The sequence below is a fragment of the Propithecus coquereli genome, unplaced genomic scaffold (assembly GCF_000956105.1).
Source record: "Propithecus coquereli isolate 6110/MARCELLA unplaced genomic scaffold, Pcoq_1.0 Scaffold273, whole genome shotgun sequence".
NCBI classification, from domain to species: domain Eukaryota; kingdom Metazoa; phylum Chordata; class Mammalia; order Primates; family Indriidae; genus Propithecus; species Propithecus coquereli.
In genome coordinates, this window is record NW_012148319.1 from 3,451,575 (window position 1) to 3,471,973 (window position 20,399).

Below are 20,399 nucleotides of genomic sequence, written 5' to 3' on the forward strand. Positions count from 1 at the left end.
CTATGTAACATTGTTAGCAATGGAGTATACACACTATTGTACTTAACAATTGAGTACATACTATTATAGTCAACATTGCATAAAATTAAAGGAGGCAGGAAGTTACACTTTAAAAATATTTTAATCCTATAATACATAAAACGCAAATAATAACCTATTCCTAATCCAACTGCAGTTTTCTTACATGGTAACAATCCACTAAATACATCAAGAGCGTTAAGACTAAAAGAAATAAAACACTTATGACATCAAATGCCAAAATTCTTAAAATCTTGATGCTTGAAGTTGTATTTAGGAAGCCAACATTTTCAGGGACATTCCAGGGCATAATACTTATTCTTTGGACTCAACCAAGTTTACATGCCTTCAATTTACTCAGTAAGAAATACTTATAAGCCTTGTGAAAGAAAAGTGAACAATAATTCTAAAGAGTGACATAAAAATCTAGAATTACGTAAGGTGGAAATTTTCACTGAACATGAATAAATTAACATTTCCATATCATATCCTAGACCTGAGAGCTGAAGGTGAATATTAATCATCAGGCCCATTCTGGATATGGCAATTCTCAAGACTTGGCAGACAGAAATGACCCCATAAAGGGATGAGGAAATAGATGTGTGTGTGTATTTATGAGTACGTTTATATATACATGTATATATACATATATATATATATACACACTCAATGCAGATTTCAAACTCAGTGCAGCTTTAAAAAGAAACTGTACAAGGGAATTATATTATTGGATTATCCATTTCCCCCTGTTCTTTAATATTCACCTTTCATATTTAACAGTTAAATAACTCACGCAAAATTGCCAGTGAACTGGAAAATACATTCTCTCTGAAGTCCACAAGGGAAATGATAACTTCGTTTACATCGGGGGGCAACGCATCCAATCGAAGCACCAGTTTTCTTGCAAATACAGCATTTCTAGGAAAAAAATATGAAAATAGGGGCCACAACATATAAACTTTAGTACTATAATATGGTCAAGGTATAAATGAATATTCCTTGTGGAAAGTCTGAAAATTATTTTCATCATGTAACAGCTGTGATAATCGAATATTAAAGAAATTTCCTAAAAAAATCTGTTCTACCCAGAAACAATCTAAAGATACCAAATATTCACTTCCATACCAATTTTTGATAAAAGATAATCTAACATGGATAAGACAGAGAAGCTCCTTTTCCTTCCTACCTGCTAAAATATTTTAAGCTGAAAGGTTTATAAACGTAATAGCTATACATGACAGCTATACATGAAAGTCTCATTGAAATCCTAAGAGAAAGCATATAAATTAGGAAATACCAAGAACAGAAACACAATACTATAAACAAATTTGTAAAAAATTGGCAAAAATCACTCTATCCTAATCAAATAAAAAACCCGTAATGGATTGAATAGTGGTACCCCAAAAGATATGTTCAAGTCTTAACTCCCAGTACCTGTGAATGTGAACTTATTTGGAAACAGGATCTTTTGCAGATGTAATTAAGTTAAGGATCTTGTGATGAGATCATCCTGGATTTAGGATCAAATGACTGGTGTCTTCATAAGAGAAAAGAGAGGGAGATTTAAGACACAGACATACAGAGAGGAAGGCTTGTGAACATAGAAACAGAGATTAGAGTTATGCTGCCACAAGCCAAGGAATGTCAAAGGTTGCCAGTAGCCACCCAAAGCTAGAAGAGAGGCATAGGATGGATTCTTACTCAGAAGCTCCAGAAGGAACCAGCCCTTTTGAAACTTTGATTTAGAATTCTGGCCTCCAGAACTATGAGAGAATAGCTTTCTGGATTTTTTTTTTTTTTTTTTTGAGACAGAGTCTTGCTCTGTCGCCCTGGGTAGAGCATAGTAGCATCATCATAGCTCACTGTAACCTTAAACTCTTGGGCTCAAGTGATCCCCCTGCCTCAGCCTCCTGAGTAGCTGGGAGTACAGGTACTTGCCACTGTGCCCAGCTAATTTTTCTATTTTTAGTAGAGATGGGGTCTCGCTCTTGCTGAGGCTGGTCTTGAACTTCTTAACCTCTGCTGTCAAGTGACCCTCCCACCTTGGCCTCTTTACAGGCATGAGCCACCAAGCCTGGCCTTAGATTTCTGTTTTAAGCAGTCAATTTGTTATGGCAGCTCTAGGAAATGAATACAGCACCAGTGAAATATAACAGTGGTACATAGACAGAAAAACTATTAAATGAATCAATCATTAGTAAAACACAGAGCAGCACCAAAAACATCTTGGAACCCTTAAGATGGCCATTATAGTAGTCACTGATTCAGGAATTACAGAGTTACTGCTGACTCCTTTAAGAACCACCCAGGTCAATGGAGAATACCTGGCCAACCTGCAACTCTCCCAGTGAACTAACAAAAGGAATTCTAGTTTAAGTTCAGAAATGGGACTCCTCTTCAAGGTTCACAATGTACTCAAGAGAAGATTCAGATGTTTTAAGAAAACAGGTACAGGTGAGTATCCCTAATCTGAAAAGCTCCAAAATTTGAAACTTTTTGAGTGCCAACATGACACTCAAAGGAAATGTTCATAGAAGCATTTTGGATTTTCAGATTAGGGATACTCAATCAGATCAGGGGTACTCAGCTGGTATGCAAATATTCCTAAATCCAAAAACATCTGAGATCCAAAACACTTCTGGCTCCAACCATTTCAGATAAGGGATACTCAATCTTTAGTTCCAAACCCTAAGGGGACCTTTAGAGACTACCCTTTACAAGCTCACTATCATCAAGATGTTCAGTTCAGAAATTTTGACACTAATATCCTCACATTGTCCTTAGATTCATACTAACCTTTCTCCCAAGGTTTTCCCTGTGCCCTAGAGCCTCTTTTTTACCATCAACTCCCCTGACTCTTTGACATCTTAAAAAATAATTGCCTCCATTTCTTTGCCTCAACTAAAATAAATGTTTCTATATGCTTCCCTTGTAGACCTTCTTGAAAGAAGCTGCTTATTTTCCCATCCTCCTTAATCTTCAGCCTTGACACAGGGTGAAGGTGGGTCATGAACAGGGGCAGGAAGAGGAACAAAAAGATTATTTTAGTTCTCTGTTACAGATTGCAGGCCACTATTCTATCTTTTAAAAATCCAGACCTTTGAGCCTAATAACATCTGCACTTCCTGTTACCTACTAACTTCCCACTCACCCCACTACCTCAAGACTTAGCACCTAGATCATAGGCTTTCTCTGTATTTTAATTCTTGCTATCATTCTAAATAACCTCAGCATTTATGGGAGAACCTTTCTTTGAATTTTTCAACTATAATGTATCAATGCTCCTTATTGTTACTCCAGTGGAATGATGAATCCCTCATCATCCAAATTGCTTCATCATGGAAATCATCAATTCCATACACTCTGAACAGAACTCCCTATACTTCCAATCTTTTGATTCTCTCTCATTATTTCTACTCAGACCATATGGAAACCCTCCTTGAACACAGCACAGTAGCTAACGTATAGGAGATTCACAAATGATGACTGAATGAATAAGAAGATAAAGTTTAGAATACCTATCTTGAAGAACAGGAGAGGATACTGAATATAAGCACACAATGTCACAGAAGGGCCACAAAAGTTATGGAGATCATAAATTACCAGTCTGCATAGCTGTGTAATTTCTACCTCAATCTATCATTCCAACCTCAGCAATTGAGACATAAGAATAAAGGAGTAAATGGTGGAGTTGATTCAGGACTGAAGGTTTGCAGAACCACAGTGTGGAGCCGTGGTCATAATTCTGATGGTAAAAGTGGGTGAAATGATGGATAGATTGGAATGAGATAAGGAAGTGAAGTCAATATTCTCACATGTATTATATCCAGGGTTAGCGAAGTTCTCTTTCATTTGCAAAAATGTAAAATGTTCTTCTAAAACTTATCATATTTGACAAACATATGCATTGGAACATAAAATTAAAATCATAAATTTCTAATATAGAAACTGATTGAAAAGACTTCTCAAGTATTGACAACACTTATGGTATTTAGTGTTATGAGTAAAATAATTTACTTACCAGTTTAGAAGCTCTATTTACTTCCTTCCTGATGTCTTCAATCAGAAAACCATAAACTCCTTCTTCTTCTTTACCTCTCTGCCAAATTCCACTGGACATTAACTATGAATATATTCTCAGTTAGAAAACAGACTCTAAGAAACTAGTTTGGAATTAAAAATATATACCTATAATATTCATTCCAATAAAAAAAGACATAAAATGACTCAAATTTCAAGTGCCTATCTATAATAGTTATTTTTCACAGTCAAACAATGTGAGTACACATTGTTTGATTTGGAGGACACTGTATATTAATAGTTTGTATACCCAAACTGGTTTCTAAAAGTATTCTAGGAATTAACAGAAAAAGAAAGAAAAAGAAAAGAATGTAGGAAGGAAAGAAGGGAGTGTCTGGGTAGGTGGATTGGAGGGAGGAAAAAAGAGAAAGAACACTTACGATTAAGTTTTAGATAAATGGAGTAGTAAATACAGATGGAGACAATTCAGATTATCTGTGATATTTCAGGGTAACTTTAAATCTAGCTGAATTCTGAATCATAAAAGGCATATTTACAGGGAAATCTACTGAATCTAGTTAACAGAAATGTTTGACTTTTAAAAAGTCTTATTTAAACTTTATACTTATTAATAAACATGTTAAGAAAGCCTGAATCCAGAAAAAGCATGGAATATGAATAAGAAATTCTGGTTACCGGCCTAACTTGCAAATTAGGCTCTGTGCCTAGTCTTCTGGAACCCCAGGAAAATAATTTAATATCTCTGACTTTAAACATGAAAGTAAAAACATTAGATTGTATTTAAATCTCTTCCAGCACTAGTATTCTGTTACCATTTGTAATATTACTATCCTTTCCTATTCATAATAAAATAGAATATTAAAAGAGTTGAGTCCTTTTTTAAAGTATTGTATTCATTTAATGAAATAAGACAGAATATAAGGAAAATTTTGATATGTATTAACTTATCAACTTAAATGTATTAAATAATACAAAAATACTTCAGAGTAAATTTGTGATTAAAAGTTTATAATATATCCTAAAGAAAAACAAAAATGATACATATTACTTAAGAATTAGTTATGAAAAAAACAACCTGCTAACTATTAATAATAAAACAGCTCTCCTAATTCTATTGCATAAAACGTAAAATAGGCCAGGTGTATGGCTCACACCTGTAATCCTAGCACTCTGGGAGGCCAAGGTGGGAGGATTGACTGAGGCCAGGAGTTTGAGACTAGCCTGAGAAAGAGTGAGACTCCATCTCTACAAAAAAATAGAAAAATTAGCTGGGCATGGTGGTGCATGCCTGCAGTCCCAGCTACTTAGGAGGCTAAGGCAGGAGGATCACTTGAGCCCAGGAGCTGGAGGTTGCAGTGAGCTATGATGGCGCCACTGCACCCTAGCCCGGGTGACAGAGTGAGACCTTATTTCAAAAACAAACAAAAAGTAAAATAAACTGTTACAAAAATGAAAAGATTTTCTTCCGTACTGCAAAATAGACTCCAACTTACAAACATATTTACAATGCCAACTTCATTTCCTCTTAAGGCATGTTATAAACGTGATTAGAGTCCTAGGCCAGTCTACAAGTCTGATTAATCCACAGGGTACCTGAGACACAAAACTAGTCTTAGAGAACCAAGGAATATTTTAGGTGGTTTCTCAAGCATTGAAAGGGTTTTTTTTAACATGGATGATGGTTTAAAAATATGTCCACAAATTTGTTGCTATTCCTTCCTTCAAAAGGTGGTGCTTAATTCCCCTCTCCTTGAGTGTGGGTTAGACTTAATGACTCACTTCTAAGAGAATAAAGCAAAAGTGATAGTCGTGTGTGACTGTGATAACTAGGTTATATGGTTCCATCTTGGTGCATCTCTCTCTGTCTCTCTCTCTCTCTGAGATCACCTGCTTTGGGGGAAGTCAGAAGCCATGTGGCCCTAGTGAGGCAGCCTTAGTGAGAGGCCCAGGGATAAGAAGCTGAGGCCTTCTGCCAACAGCTAGGAGGAACTGAGGCCAAAAGCCACATGAGTGAGCCACTGGAGGTGGATCCTCCAGCCCAGTAAAGTCTTCAGATGTAATCTGACTGACATCTCTCGACTGTAACCTCAGGAGATTCTGAGCCAGAACTATCCAGCTCAATCAATACCAGATTCCTGACCCTCAAAAATTATGTGAGAAAATAAATGTCTTATCTGCTAAATTTCAGAATAATTTGTTAAGCAGCAATAGGTAACTAATACAGTGTCAAGAAACACTGAGTATACTAATACAACTTTGGTATGCTAAGGTAATAATGAACCACTCATATCTTAAGTCACAGATTCAGTTAGGTGAGAAGCTAGTGGAGGGAAGTGGGAACAAAGGAGGGACAATTGTCAGTATGAAATCGCTCTTTTGCTTTCTTCTGAAAGATCCTATATCCTTTTCCACAAATATTTATTACCTTTAGCCAAAACTTTTCTTTCCAGGTTTTCTGTCAAATAAAATAAAATTGTTTTCTCTTACTCCCTGGACCTTCAAACAAGTCTTTTCTGAGATTTATCACTAGCAACAAAGGAAACAGGAAAGTGGTAAAAGAAACACCTGCTTCTATTTTCTCCTTTTTTAATGTAGGCCTTAAACAAACAAAAACAAATAGGTAATGATGACAGGTCTTTACATGTACAAAGTAATTTCAGAATTTTAGAATTTAGTATACAAAAAAATCCCATTTTTACATATAGGTAAAATGAGATCCAGAGAAGTTAAATGACTTATCCAATTCTCAAGAAATCAGTGTCAGGATCTAATTCTCTTCTTTAGAACACCAGATTTCTAGAATTTAATTATAAATTATACTTACCAAACAATAGTAATGTACAGTGAGATTCCATTTCTCATTAGTTTTCTTTTCTCCATATTTATTAGGACAGTCATCATTTTTTCGACAGAAAACACAAGCTAATGGTGAAAAAAGTAAATATAGATATAAAAAATTTAAATATTAAAAAACTATAGAATTAACTGGTGCTTTTCTCAATTTCTATGTTAAAATTCCTTCTGACAGCAAATCACATTACACTGCTATCAGTAACTTAAAATTTCCAATACCTACTTCTGAAATAGTAATGTAATTTTACATTTTTCATTAGTCTTTAATGATAAATTCTAGTGTATAGTTAAAATGGCAACTTGTGGGGTAACATCACTGAAACTGACAGACTAGGGAACTACAAAACTCCATTCTTCCACTAAAGCAATGATTAAACTGCCAAAAACTGTCAGAATCAAATTTTTTAAAGTACTGGAATCTAATTTTTAAAAAATTTACAAAATTAGGAGAATGTTTAATGAAGAAAGAAGCTGTTAAATTTTAATGAGAGCATTTTAACTTACCCACCTATCATTCCCCACTCCCCGGCTGGGCAGTGGCCTTGGGGTGGTCCGTGTCCGTGGTGCGGATTACTGGGGGTAATACGGACCTTGATCTCAAAGAAATGTGATGGTGAGTTTTTATGTGTGTAGTGGTTCTCTGAGGGATGGGCTCAGATGCTTGCCTTTCTTTCACCTTCCTCAGAACTTTCTCAGGGCTGGAGCCCCACTATTTGTCAAAAAGTATTTAAAACAAATATACTAGCTACAGCAGCCTAGGGCAAGGGATACAGACAGGGCAAGCAGCTGACAGACCAAAATGTCTAGGAAAGAAGAGACTGGGAAAAGGGGATACACTGGGGAATAAGGGTTTTGAAAAGCTCCCGCATATACTGGAAAATCTAGAAGATCATGTGCATGCACAGGGATGTATACACGCACAGAAAAGACTTGAGAAATCTTAAGCTTTCACTTCTGGGTGATCTTTAGGCTTAGGCAAGCCTATATTAAAAAAGAAAGATCCCAAATTGATAATCTAATTTACACCTTAAGGAACCAGAAAAAAGAAAAGGAAACTAAACCCCAAGTTAGTAGAAGAAGGGGGGAGATTACGGCAGACATAATCAAAATAGAGAATAGAACAAAAATAGAGGGAATCAATAAAAACAAAAATTGATTCTTTGAAAAGATCAACAAAGTTGACAAACCTTTATCTAGACTGAGAAAAAAAACCTTACACAAGCTACAGTAATCAAAACAGTGTGGTACTTGGATACACATAAAGTTCAATGGAAAAGAAGAAAGAGTCCAGAAATAAATAAATACCTATGGTCAACTGATTTTTGATAAGGGTGCCAAGACCATTCAATGGGGAAGAACAGTCTCTTCAACAAACGGTATTGGGACAACTGGATAAACACATGTAAAAGAATATAGTTGAACTTGGACCTCATATCATACACAAAAACTAATTCAAAACAGATCAAGACAGCTGGGTGTGGTGGCACACGCCTATAATCCTAGCGCTTTGGGAGGCTGAGTTGGGAGGATCGCTTGAGCCCAGGAGTTCGAGACCAGCCTGGGCAATAGTGAGACCAGTCTCTACAAAAAGTACAAATTAGCTGGGCATGGTGGTGCATGCCTATAGTCCTATAGCTACTTGAGAGGCTGAGGTAGGAGGACTGCTTGAGCCTAGGGGCTAAAGGGTGCATTTAGCTATGATGATGCCACTGCACTCTAGCCCAGCCAACAGAATGAGATTCTGTCTCAAAAAAAAAATGAACAAAAAACAAAAAACACAAAAAACAAACAACAACAACAACAACAAAAACCCCACAACAGATCAAGGACCTAAATTTAGGAGCCAAGCTGATAAAATTCTTAGAAGAAGACAGAGGCAAATCTGCATGATTGTGGAATTGGCAATGGTTTCTTAGAGTTCACGTGACACCAAAAGCACAAGTAACAAAAGCAAAAATAGATAAATTGGACTTCAACAAAATTTAAAACTTTTGTGCCCCAAAAGACACTATCAAGAGAGTGAAAAGACACTCTATAGTAGGGGAGAAAATATTTGGAAACTACATATCTGATAAGGGTCTAGTAGCCAGCATGTGTAAGAAACCCATACAACTTAACAACAAAATTACAAACAACCCAATATAAAAACATGCAAAGGATCTGAAAAGACATTTCTCCAAAGAAGGTAAGCACATTAAAAGATGCTTAATATCGTTTAGTCATTAGTCAACAGGGAAATGAAAAGCAAAACCACAATGAGATACCACTTCACACCGACGAGGCTAGCTATAACCAAAATGTCAGAAAATAACAAGTGTTGGCAAAGATCTGGAGAAACCAAAGCTCTCACGCATTGCTGGTGAAAATATAGAATGGTGTAGCACTTTGCAAAATAGTCCAGCAGTTCTTCAAAAGTTAAACACAGAATTACCATATAACATAGCAATTCTATTCCTGGGTATATATACCAAAGAACTGAAAACAGATGTTCAAACAAATACTGTACACTAATATCCACAGCAGCACTGTTCACAATAGCTAAAGCAGAAACAAACCAAATGTCCATCAATGGATGGATAAAAGGATAAATAAAATATGGTACATCTATACAGTGGAATATGAATAAAGTACTAATTCACACTACAACGTGGATAAGCCTAGAAGCATTATGCTATGAGAAAGAAGTCAAGCACAAAAGGCCACATATGATTCCATTTACATAAAGAATTATATTATCCAGAATAGGTAAATCCACAAAGACAGACAAAAGACAGATTAGTCCTTGCCAGAGGCTGAGAACAGGGAAAATGAGCAATGACTGCCTAAATGGGTACAGGGGCTAAATAATTGCCTTGGAGGGTGATAAAAACGTTCTGGAACTAGATAGTGGTAATGGTTTCATAATATCGTATATGTACTAAACGCCACCAAATTGTACCCCTCAAAATAGTTAAAATTGTGAATTTCATGTGTATTTTACCCCCGCGCCCCCCAAAACACACAAATACAACTTGTGTAGTCAGGGAGATCTGAGTTAAGACTTGGCTCCACACTTTAAAAAAAATTGTATATATTTATGATGTATAGCATGACGTTTGGAAATATGTATACATTGTGGAATGGCTAAATGGAGCTCATTATCATATGCATTACTTCACATACTTATCATTTATTTGTGGTGAGAACACTTAAAATCTACTCTCTTAGCAATTTTCAAGTATAAAATATATCATTATTAACTATAGCCACCCTGTTATACAATAGATCTAGATTATTCCTCCTTTCTAAACTAAAATTTTGTATCTTATGACCAACATTTTCCCAATCTCCGGTGCCCACCTCATACCTCCCCAGCCTTGGTAACTGCCATGCAATTCAGTGCGCTTCTATGAGTTTGACTTTTTTGGATTCCACATGTGAGACCATGCAGTACCATCTTCTGTGCCTGGCTTATTTATGACTCCGTTTTCTCCTCATAACAATAAGGACAACAACAGTACCTACCTCAAACTATGCCTTAATGATGACTAAACACAAAAGTATTTATTTAATATTTAAATAATTAACAGGATGTGACATACAGACAGAACTGAATAAATGGTAATATTGTAACTACTAGTCTCTTTTGTCTTCTATTTGTACAGAAAATTTTTATTAATATGCTAATGAAATAAGTAGAAAATCACTAGGTGAGGAGATAAGACTGAGGATCTCAAGGCAACAGATCCATATAAGATGGAGGGAGCCCCACTCTCTAAATGACTGCGTGAAGCAGACACTTCCTCTTTGCTCCATCTTTCCTAACCTATCTACAATGGACAGTAACCTGACCAAGCCTTTATTGTGTGAAACCATTAAAACTTCAGGGTTTACCTATTATCGCAGCAAGTATTATTTACTTTAATTATTTAATCAAGAATTAATGTTATGTGTTGAAAAAGTACCATACTTGTTAACAGGCTGATCACAAAACAGATTCCAGAACTGAAAAGAAACAGCATGAGCTAATATTCAATATTGTGAAATGTCCTAGCTATATTGGCCCCCCTACACTCCAATTTAATGAGATAAGTCATAAATCAGACCTTCCCCTAACCCTTCAAAAGATTTCAGCTCCACTTCCTTCCCCATACAAAGAAGCTGTCCACATTAACTCCAGCAAATTGCCATTTGTTCACATTGTACATCTTACGCCAGCAGCTCCCACCTTAACTCCTTCATCCTCAGTGCCTACACTTTCAGCCACAGGTGTGCACACAGCAATCAAGAGAAAGAGGAATACATGGAATTAGCTGAGATCACAAAAGAGGAGACCTTGTGAATTAGCTGAGACTATAGACGAGGAAGAACCCTCATGATGAACCCTGGGTGGATGTGCATCTGCTGTATGTTGTGGACCTGTGTGCGGTTTTCCCTTTGTTCCCCTCTTCCCTTGCCTTCCTTTACCCAGAAGGGAGGACCCCTGGACACAGAATAGACTAGGTTTCAGGCATGCATTTTTATAAGTAGATTACTTTTGTATTTATTTGTACTCTGCTGCTTTTTAATTTTAATGTTTGAAATTTAGTAAAATTGTTCTGATTTTCTTATATTTATTATTTAGATCACTTTCCACTATAGCAAATATGATACTGGTTTCTATTATAATAATGAAATAAAGTTTCCTCCTTAAACATATTCATGTAAGTAAAAATACAAGAGTCAATCTTAGGAAAAATGTCAACAGTAGGGGTGTATTTGTATTTAGCAAATGCATAAAGGTAGTCATGAATTACTAAAGTTTTAGGACTACTCGGATAGCTGATAGAAATCTGGAGGTAGAAGAAAGGAAAAAAAGCAGAGAGAGGAGTTCAAATTCCCTTATCCAACATAAAGTGGCATCAACAGATAATCTCTAAAAATGATGGTCAAACTATAGAGTTTTAAGTATAGTATAATAGTTTTAAAAGGAACTGAAAAAGATCTAAAAACAGTGGATGAGGGAGAAGTAGTCACAGAAGAGTACAAAAATAAATTCCTCATCCTTCACCGTAGCAAGTCAATAGATACTGACAATAAGTGAAGAAAACAACTAAAAGCAAAGGTCAAAAGAGACTGCATCTATTTGGGGAGATTGTTGTGAGCCCTTAGAGGTGAATTTTCCTTTTCATGTTAAACTTTTGTGTATTGTTTAAATTGTTCTCACCTGCATTTTCCCTTTCACAAGAAAAAGTCATACAAAAAAGGTGGCAAAATTTGGATTTATTAAATAAATAATACTGTTTTATTCAGATACAAACCACATCTGATAAGTATATACACAGAATACAAATAAAATTTGGCAAATAAGTTGTCCTCTGATAGACTTTTGTTGAAATGAATACACACAATATTATACTTTAGTACGTGGACGTATGAACTAAGCATGCACCAAGGAATTCATTCCTATTGTTTCAGTAGCATTCTAAAAAGATTTGTTGTAATAAAAATATTTTAAATACAGTTACTTACCAAGGTTCTGTGAGTCACCAGGTTTATCTTCATTCATTTTACTAGGAAAAATAAGAACATATCAATACAGCCATCTCAATTTTAAAAGTCTCAAATTATCTGTTTTTATTAAATTTAGTCAAAGCACGATGACAAATAAGTCATGTAATCATTTCTTATATTCTAGTACTTAATTTCCTCACCTTTAACATATCTCAGACCAACAAGTGTAGTAGAGTCTGAGGACATTTTTAAAATTAGAGGGAATGTTTATTGGCTATCAAAACAATTAAGGTGACTACTGGTATTTAATGGAAAGGGTCTAGGATTACAGGACATCCTACAAAGCAGGGAACAGTTCTATATACCAAAGAATGGTCTAGATTTTCGAATTTCCAGTTGGACATTTAAGTACATAAAAAACCTACTTATAGTTACATTAACATAGAACTAAGTCCATTTTACACATAAACATCAAGCCTTATTTAATTCTTGCTATTTTAGGACAAAATAAGTATTTCCAGAACTACAACTCCTATATAAATCAAGAAAATTTAATTTTAATTTTTGTTCAAAACATTACCAAGAATTGTTCATCATTTAGGAAAAATAAAAATCACATCATCAATAACAATGCCATTTGTATCTGAGTAGCCTATAAAATAATCCTTATTAGTCTATACTGTATGTGTGGCTGTTGCATTTGCAGGGATTCTATATAGGGCTGCAAGCACCTGACTGCCTCATTACATCTTCTAGCACAATAGTGCTCAACCATTTACACGCTGAAAGACATTGATTTGTTCCCATCTTCTCACTCCCTGCTACTTAAGTAAATTAAACTATGTACAATTATTACTGAAATATAACTTTTTTCTAAAAGATCAAAGAGAGGAAAACTGACATCTTAATAACACCAAAGTTTTGCTTTACCAAGGGTATATGAATATCCTACTTGAAACATTGTTATGAGATTCATGTATAACAATGTATGTGCAATCTCTTGGAATTTAAGTGGTAAAGAATAAACATAATAATGCCACTAGGTAAATGTAATCTCATTTTATAGTTACAAAAACTGATGTTAAAAAAAATTAAACACCTGTCCAAGGTCACAGAGCTAGTAAGTGGGAATAGAGGATTACAGGGTATATAGTAAGCCCCTTCACATGAAAATAATGAAAGAGCACAAAAAATATTATAGAATATTAAATATCAAAGGAAGGACAAAAACCACAAATAAAGTTACTATCAAATTTCATCCAACCTAAGACACCACAAAATGTAGGGCACAGATAACTATATGCAGACTAACTCAATTAAACCAATATAATGCTTTCTTATAATTTAGAATTTGTATTACACAGCGACTGTAAGAACTTTTGGATTTAAATATAGATTTTCTCATATAACATTTTTGTGCTTTCCTAAAAAGTCACAGTCCAAATCTTTTGAATCACTTTGACTCCAAACCTTCGGTATTTTCTGGCTTTTCCTTACAAAATCATCTTCTACGCCATCAAGATTGGTATTCTTAAAATACTCCGTAAAACAACTAGGGAGCCAGTTTTAAGTAGGCTCTGTAATTAAGTAGGTCTAGCTGACGTGGTGTTAAAGGAGTACTCCCTTATTGTCTTCTGGATTTTTTCTTTCTTTTTTTTTTTTATTTTTAAGAGGCTGTGGTAATTCTCTGAAGGTATATGATGGCACCTTTGATGTTTATACATGTTTATACAATGACTATAGAACTGCCCCAACTGGTCAAATTGATTGAGGATCACAACCTATACAACCTGATTTTAAACATGTTAAAAGGAGGGTGGGTGTCAGGGAGGGGGGTTCACCTTAAAATTGATAAAATACAATAAATAGGAAGATAAAGTGCCTTTTTTTAAAGGACTTCTCCATAATTCAACCTATGATGATGAATTTAGCATATCACAAATTCATTCAAACATAAGAATTTATTTCAGAAAATTCCATAAACACTACACGATAAACAGTACTTCATCTAGAATAAACATAATTTTAATTATAAATGACGGTTTTAGTATTCAACAACACAGATTTGAGATTCCATCCCTCCAGCTCATAATTCCTTGTCCTCTCCTCTCTGGAGGTGAATCACAGATATCTAGTGCTTACTTTTAGATTCATTGTAATTCAAAAGATGGAGAGTTACAACACAGGTAACTTTGGTAAATTCCCTTAGGCTAAAATCCCCATTATCATTCAGCAAAGTGCAAATAAATTTGCTGAATGTGATTGATACTCATAATAGAGATATTGATATGACTGGGCAATGGTTCCAGAATAAGTTTTCTTTATAAAGAAATCCCAATTTCTATGTGGTTACATATTCTCCTCCTCTTCCCTTTCCCACTGCAAGGACCCAAGGCATCTCTCTTGGTGGATAGTTGCTAAGGATCTGCATCTAGATCTGTGTAATATATGTATAAACAACCATTTTACTTAAAAAAAGGTTTCTGAAGTTTCTTGCTAGTTGCTAGCCTTAGAACTCTGTACCAAACGAGTGCCTTCTCTTTACAGATGAATATCAAAGAATAAAAATGTAAACTTCAGTCTCACATGACACAAAAAGTAGCACTGGCATACATAGAGGACAATGCTAAAAAGCCTCCAAATATCATTGGCTACAAGGTAATCACAAAGAAGATCTACGATGCTGTCAATACATGAATGGGAAAGGTGGCTCCTATGTATGTCAATATCTAATAAGCACCTTATATAGTTTTTTGAAGTCCATTAATGCACATGCACACTATTCCACATAGACCAATGAATCCTATTAATAGAAATAGATCCAAACTTTTTCGGTCATTTGATTTTCAACAGAAACATCAAAGCAATTCAATGGAGGAAAATAAAATCTTTTAAACAAATGACACTGGAAAAACTATATATACTATGGAAAATAAGTGAACCTTGGCTCATAAACAAAATTAATCTCAGATGGGTCACAGACCTAAATGTAAAAGCTAAAATCACAGAAGCTTTAAAATTCAGAATATCTTCATTACTTGGAGATAGGCAGACATTTCTCAGGTCACAGAAAGCATTTAACTAAGGAAAAAATTAATAAATTAACTTTCAAAATTAAAAGTTTCCATTCATCAAAAGACACTACTAAGAAAGTAACTATGCATGTTACAGACTGGGAGGAAATATTTTAAAAGATGTATGTGACAATGACTTGTAGCTACAATACATACATAAAGAACTTCAACAATTCTAAAATATAAAGACAATCCAATAAAAGAAATAAGCAAAAGACATGAACAGATACTTTACAAAGGAAGATATAGAAATGGCCAATGAACAAATGAAAAGATATTCAACTTTATTGGTAATTAGGATAATGCAAATTAAAACCACAATGAAAGACCACTTCATAACCACAAGAATGGCTAAGATTAAAAAGACTATCAACACCAAACACTGGAAAAGAAATGAAGCATATAGGGAACCCTCACAAACTGCTGACTGTAGTTTATGAGGGACTATAAAATGGAAGATTCATTCTGAAAAGTTTTGGCAGTTTCTTAAAAGTTAACCATATAACGATGCACCTAGCCTTTGATGCAAGGATTTCATACCTGAAATTTATCCAAGAGAAATAAAAGCATGTCCACAGAAAATTAAACACAAGAATTTTCATAGCAGCCTTTCTCATGATGCCCCCAAACTAGAAGCCCACAAGTCCATTAACAGAAAATAAACAAATTCTAATATGTCTGTTGATACAATGCAATACTACTCAGCACTGAAAAGGAACTGATAGAAGATGGCAATAAAACAGACAAATCTAACACAGACATTATGCTGAGCAAAAGAAACTACATACTACTCAAATACATATGATTGCCTTCATACAAAGTTCAAGGACAGGCAAAACTATCCTATCATGAAAAATATCAGAACAATGCTTGTCTGGAGAAATGACTAGAAAGAGACATGAGGAAACCTGAAATGTCCTATTTTTGCTGGGAGGATCTAAGCAACTTTGATACAGAGACGAAATCTAGGCTTCTAACAGATGTAGATTCAGATAAGGGCTTTCTGAACACAACATTCCTCATGTCTCTCAATTTTGTAGATTCCAAGGAAACAAGACTCTGGGTCCACTTTGTAGGACAGATCTGATGTTAACTCCTTTACACACAGTCCTGGCTTAGCTTTGAGCCTATTAAAACACTGCTTCATTTAAATTTCATCTAAATGCTACTCTACTCTTTAGGCTTACAATCCTATAAAAACTCTGCTGAATCCTTTGGTGAGAAGTCCAGTGGTTCCTCTGTTATGCAGTCTCTCTCACTGCAATGAGTCCATAAACTTACGGTTATAAGACTACAGGTTTATTTCTGGCGGTGTTAGGTTGACTGGGCCAGGATAAGACAAAGAATAAGGCATCTGGCACAAAACAAACAATGAATCAAGATAAAGGGCATATAAAAGTTCCTTATACTATTCTTATAACTTTTCTCTAAGTATGAAATTACAACAAAATTAAGTTACCTAGAAGTTGAATGTTCTAAAGACATTCCATAATTCATACTTTTGAACAGTTCACATTAGCCTTCTTCCTAATCACCAGCATCTAAAATAAAAATTCCACTTCTAAGTCTTGATTGATTATCACTTTATTTCAAACAAGTCTACAAAACAAAACCTTAGCAAACAAATAAGTATTATTCACATACTTTTGAGTTGTTTTAGATGTTTTCCTTCAAAAATACTAGTTTTAAGCCTTCTTAAGTAAAATGAAGAAAACAATGGTATCTAAGTGTTTATCTCAAATAACAGTCTAAGTTTTAATAACAGACTTGGTCTTAGAAATAGTAACAAAATGTTCCCTTCCCTAGAAAATCAACAATTTAATGACATTCCAAGAAGCCACTGTCAAGGGGTATCCTGAGGCTCTTCCACTGCTTACCTCCATTTGGTCAGTGATACTCACAGTTTGATACTCCTTCTTTCATAAGGCAGAGCCTGCCCTTCTCCTTGACTGTGGATGTGTTAGTGCTTGGTAACTCGCTTCCACTATAGACTGTGGTGGAAATGACAATGTGTGCCTATGTCATAAAAGGCATTGTGACTTCCTCCTCACTGTCATGGATCTGGAGGAAGCTAGTTGTCTTGTCACAAGGACTTTCAAGATACTCTATGGAGAGGCTCACTTGACAAGGAACTGAGGCCTTCTACTCTCAGCCACTTGAATGAGCTATCTAAGAAGTGGATCCTCCATCCCAATCAAGCCTTCATATGACTGTAGCTTGGCTAACAGCCTGACAGCAATTTCATGGATACCCTAAGCAGGAACCACACAGCTAAGCTAGCTGCTCCCAAATTGCAGACCGACAGAAATTGTCAGTAAATAAGTGTTTATTGTTTCAAACCACCAAGTTTTGGGATGATTTATTACATAGCTAGATACAAGAAAATAAGCCAAATTCCCTCTCATCTTAGCTGGTGGCCAACATTTGAATAAACAGCAAGTCCTGCCCACCCAACATCGCCTACAGCTCCTAATCTTAACTGATAAAAGCAAAGCTGAAATAAAAGGTGATATTGAATATACAGAAAATATGCTGAAATCAAACACTTTAAAGAGAAATAGATTGATTTTTTAAAATCTAACATTTAAAAATCAAGTATTCTTGCTACAGGAATGATTTGATTTAAATTGCTAATCAGAAAGGTTCAACTTAATTATTGTATGCAAAGTACATTATTTGATGTACTCTAAATTCTTTCTTTACAACTCAGAAATGTTATTTATTTTTGGATGTCCTATGCACATTAAAGCATTAATTTTTCTGATTCAGCATTATATAATAAAACATGAAGTATTTTATTTCCTAAACGTGCAAGAAACATCCTGGATTGTATACTGTACTGAGGAATAAAATTGCTCTAGAGCAGTGGTCCCCAATGTTTTTGGCACCAAGGACCAATTTCATGGAAGACAATTTTTCGATGGGGGTTGCGGGGTGCGTGGAACTCAGCCAGTGATGTGAGCGATGGGGAGCATCTGTAAAGACAGGTGAAGCTTCTTTTGCTCACCCACCACTCACCCCAGTTCCTAACAGGCCACTGACTGGTACCGGGCCATGGCCTAGGGGTTTTGTCGGGGGTGGGGCAGCGGGAGGGCATTTGGGGACTGTAGCTCTAGAGGACATCACTGAGATAATTGACGAAAACAATATGGGGTAGTTGATAGTATTGTATCTATGCTAAACTTCCTAAATTTGATATCTATGCTTTGCTTATTTAAGAGAATATCATTGTTCTTAGGAAATACACATTGAAGCATTAAGGAGTAAGGGACCAGGTATATGCAACCTACTCTTAAATGGTTCAAAAAAGAGAAATTATACACAAACATCTAATACAACAGAATGATAAACTGGATGTGGCAAATATTAAAAATTGGTTAATCTGGGAAAGGGTATATGCAGTTCTTTGTACTTTTCTTGCAGCTTTTCTATAACTTTAGATTTATTTCAAAATAAAAAAGGTTTAAAAATAATCGAATTAGAGAAAGCACTATCAGGAGGGGGAAAAAATGGCGGAGTTAAGGTAGCCTCCCGGATCCCTGCTTCCAGAGAAAGAGACGTAGATCTCGGTCTGCTATACACGATCGGATAGCTCTCCCGCAAAAACAGTGAGGTGAATCGGTGGAGATTCAGCGGGGGACACACAAATCAGAAAAAAGAATAAGGTGAACGGGAGATAGGAATGCAAAACCTGGAAAGCGCGGACAGACAATAGAGAGTGGAGCATGAGACGGCAGTGCCAGCCTGGCCAGTAAGTCCATCGGGACAAGTCCCTGACGAGACAGTCTAGCTTCCCCACTGACTTACAAGCCCACTGAGAGTCAGGGGCTTGTGTGAAGTGGATGTAGAATTGGGTCAGGAAACGTGGGGCTCAGCAGAGAGGAGACAGGAGCTGGAAGCAACTTGAACTTCCGGGAGCTCCGTGTCAGGACTGCACCGGACAGGGGAGGAGCTGGGCTGGGCTATCTCCGGAGGCAGTTAGGACTCAGGAAGCTGGTCTCTGGCACCCAGCGGGTCCTGAACGGGGAGGTGATTACTGAGTAGAGGACTCTAACCTGGAAACTGCCACTGGCGATTGAGACTGCTCAGGGTGGGCCGGTAGAAGAGAGAGCTATTGCCCGACTGGCGTGAGATTGGGGGAGGGAGGCACAAAGCAGACGGCGGAGCACCCTGGTGACTGGACTGACTCCCTGATCGGATACCTCCCAGCCCCTGAGCAGCTCCCTCTGGAGCCAGCGCACTGGGGGCGGGCTAAGGCCAGCTCGGGGCCCACAACAGGTTGCAGGTGCGGAACGGCTCCCTTCCCCTAGCCTGGGAGCTCTTGCAACGAGCTCTACCCTTCCAGGACCTAAAGTCAATTAGCCGAGCCCGTTTCTTTGAGGGTGAATTCTGAGTGCCTCCTCAGTTGTGAGGGGAAGACGCTTGCGGAAGCTGAAGGCACTGGGGCATTGGGCAGTTTAGTGAAGCACCCCTTCCCCCTGGCCAGCGCCTTCTGCGCGGCCTCTGAGCTTGAAGTAGCGAGACATAAAGAGCCACTCCCCCTCCGCGACAAGAGCCAGTCCCTGGGGATTTGGCACTGACCAGTGCCCAGTGACTTTCCTCGCTGGACCAGTTCAGGTCATCCGGTACGATTGCATTTCCGCCTCTGGTCAGCTACCAACAGAGAAACCCGCCACTAGGGAATCAAAACCCGGGCAAGAGACCAAAACAACTCCCCAAGTAACCCCTCCCATCAAGAGAACCGTGGACAACATACTAGGGGCTCCCTCTAGCGGCAGAACAAAACAAAAGTAACAGCGGATCCAGATGGGAAGGACCCAGCGAAAGATTTCTGGAAGTATGAAAAATCAAATGGAAAGCACACCCCCAAAGAGGAACACCAGCTCTCTAGCAATGAACACTAACCAGGTCCAGAATACTAAAATGACAGAAGAAGAATTC

The 20,399-nt window shown here is 36.7% G+C and overlaps 1 protein-coding gene across 1 annotated transcript in view; it reads right to left on the reverse strand.

Annotated features, from left to right (window-relative positions):
* Positions 1-20,399, reverse strand: part of G2E3 (G2/M-phase specific E3 ubiquitin protein ligase) — a 70,248-nt gene that overhangs the window by 26,813 nt on the left and 23,036 nt on the right. Inside the window, exons 2-5 of the mRNA XM_012647879.1 lie at positions 12,403-12,443; positions 6,884-6,981; positions 4,040-4,141; positions 812-936 (exon numbers count right to left, since the gene is read on the reverse strand). Coding sequence (XP_012503333.1) covers positions 812-936; positions 4,040-4,141; positions 6,884-6,981; positions 12,403-12,439 — 362 coding nt within the window. The 5' untranslated portion in view covers positions 12,440-12,443. The remainder of the gene's footprint in view (positions 1-811; positions 937-4,039; positions 4,142-6,883; positions 6,982-12,402; positions 12,444-20,399) is intronic.